Source organism: Aplysia californica, unplaced genomic scaffold, assembly GCF_000002075.1.
Source record: "Aplysia californica isolate F4 #8 unplaced genomic scaffold, AplCal3.0 scaffold00359, whole genome shotgun sequence".
Taxonomy (NCBI): Eukaryota; Metazoa; Mollusca; class Gastropoda; order Aplysiida; family Aplysiidae; genus Aplysia; species Aplysia californica.
Window position 1 is genome coordinate 158,549 of NW_004797629.1, and position 2,824 is coordinate 161,372.

General features: G+C 37.5%; 1 protein-coding gene across 1 annotated transcript in view; it reads right to left on the bottom strand.

The window, feature by feature from the left end:
* LOC101856110 (sodium-coupled monocarboxylate transporter 1) overlaps nucleotides 1-2,824 on the bottom strand; it is a gene marked incomplete at its 3' end in the record, with an annotated part of 27,373 nt that overhangs the window by 12,212 nt on the left and 12,337 nt on the right. The window contains 1 exon segment of the mRNA XM_035971008.1: nucleotides 2,082-2,150. Coding sequence (XP_035826901.1) covers nucleotides 2,082-2,150 — 69 coding nt within the window.

Consider the following 2,824-nt stretch of genomic DNA (forward strand, 5'->3'; position numbering starts at 1 on the left):
ACATCGACAAAATAATTGGTGTTATAAAAACGATTGCAAAACGAGATAGGAAAACAGAGCGATAGAGAAAAAGAAAGAGGAGAGAGAAAGAGAGAGAGAGATAGATAGATAGAGAGAGAGAGAGAGAGAGAGAGAGAGAGAGAGAGAGAGAGAGAGAGAGGGGGAGAGAGAGACAGACAGACAGACAGAGACAGACAGACAGACAGAGAGACGAGGAGACAAAGAGACGAGAGAGAACACATAGTACTAAAATAGACACTCGTATGCATGCTAGCCTAATAATAATAGTGTCAGCCTCCAACCACCCACAAATAAAACAGAACAGCAGTAACATAATGCCAACAGCAACAACAACAACAAATGTAAAAATAACAATATTGTAAATAATAAAACGGGCTAAGTGGCAATAAATTATGTCTTGAATTTTATCGCCGGTGCCCTGATCACAAGTGCAAGATTTATGGTTCTTGGAGTGACCACAAGCACACACTTGTAGGGGCGTTTGGACCGCTAACATCTGAACAACACACCTCGATGTTATATTACGTTACACATAATGATGGTCGTATAGAGTTAATATGAATATCTCTACGTTACACATAACAGTAGTGATGGTATAGAGTTTTTAGTTTTAGTAGAAGTTTTTACGGCACTCCCAACTGTATAACGTCATATGAGCGCCAGAGGATTAGAGGTGTTACAAGAGAGTAACACACATAAAAAAGAAGAAGGGGAGATAAGGACGATAGATGTTTGATAGGAAAGAAGAAGCAAACCACACCACAGCACCCGCCAACCACCCATGGTATACAGTTTATATGTATATCTCTATGTTATATTACGTTACACATAATGATGGTGGTAAAGAGTTTATAATAGTATGTGTATCTCTACATTACACATTACAGTGGTGGTATAAAGTTTGAATTGTATACCTCGAAATACGTTACACATAATAATGGTGGTACAGAGTTTATATGTATATCTCGAAATGTATTACACACTAATACTCGATGTATAGAGTGTAAATGTGTATTATTAACTCTATATCAACATTATTCTTTGTATTTCGAGAAATGCTGTTCAGATATTGGAAATTGATCCATGTGTGTGTTTGTGTGTGTGCGTGTGGTGTGGTGTGAGGGGGGGGGGTATGTGAGTGTGTGTGTGTGTGTGTGGGTGGTGTCTGACTGTGTGTGAGGGTGGTATGTGTGTGTTTCGAAGTGTGTCTTTGTGTGTGTGTATGGGTGTGTGTGTGTATGTGTGTTTGTGTGTGTATGTATGTGTGTGTGTGTGTGAGTGTGTGAGTGTATGTGTGTGTGAGTGGTGTCTGACTGTGTGTGAGGGTGGTATGTGTGTGTGTGTGTGTTTTGAAGTGTGTCTTTGTGTGTGTGTGTGTGTGTGTGTGTGTGTGTGTGTGTATGGGTGTGTGTGTGTAATCATATCTGTGTTTTATGTGTATAATCACAAGACCATACTAACAGGTAATCTAGCCAGCAGCGACCCACTTACCGGCTTCCAGAGCTGTAGCTGGGGCAAAAGACGCAATACCCATATAGAGGATCTGTAGAGAAACAGCAGGGTTATTATAATTTACCAATGAGCGACTCAAACTACAAGCGACATTTAATATGTGACTGAACGTACGTTTTCAGGGTAGTTTTTTTCTACTAAAACGTGTGCTCCTTCCCCACGCCACCCCAAAAAACCAGCAACAACAAAATTCAAGAACAAAAAACATGAAAACGAAGACACCACCGCCCACCAACCTGCACATTCACCTTTCCTCTACAACTGAATATTTCGTTAAACCTAATAAATTTTAAAAAGTAATACGTTCTAATACTAATTTTAGAAAAAAAAATTAGGTTGCATATAATATTCATTAAAAAAAACCTACTAGATTATATTCAGAATAACAGCAATATCTAATTTTTGTGGGAAAACAAAATGATCGAATGGTCACAAGAAGACTATATATATTTTTATTCATTTAAAAAAAATGTGTTTCTCTTTTTCTTTTGTATATTTTTTTAAGCTCAAAAATGTTCATCCATGTTGAGTTATGGTAGGGTACACACCTGAGTGACAATCATGATAGACGTTCCGACAAGTCGAGCCAGTCTGGAGTTGTATCGCCTCTCTAGGTACTGGGGAAAAGCATGTGGGCATGCATGATCTATCTATCTATCTATCTATCTATCTATCTATCTATCTATCTATCTATCTATTTATCCATCGGTCGATCTCTATCTATCTATTGATCTATCTATCTATCTATCCGTCTATCGATCTATCTATCTATCTATCTATCTATCTATCTATCTATCTATCTACCTATTTATCCACCGGTCGATCTCTATCTATCTATTGATCTGTCTATCTATCCATCTATTGATCTATCTATCTATCTATCTATCTATATATCTATCTATCTATCTATCTATCACTTTATCTATATATCTATTTATCCATCGGTCGATCTCTATCTATCTATTGATCTATCTATCTATCCATCTATTGATCTATCTATCTATCTATCTATCTATCTATCTATCTATCTATCTATCTATCTATCTATCTATCTATCTATCTATCTACCTATCAATACCATCTGTTGTGGATCGATGTTGTCTTAGCGCAGCAAGTAAGTTAAGTTCTTTCTGCTCGATGAATAAAGATTGTCATTGTCTTTGTCATGTGCAGCTACTTTGGTGGCAACTCGGTCATGTTTGGGGTTTTTCTTTTGTCCAGTGCATCAGGTCTCGAATGACTATTTCAGTGTGTGTGTGTGTGTGTGTGTGTGTGTGTGTGTGTGTGTGTG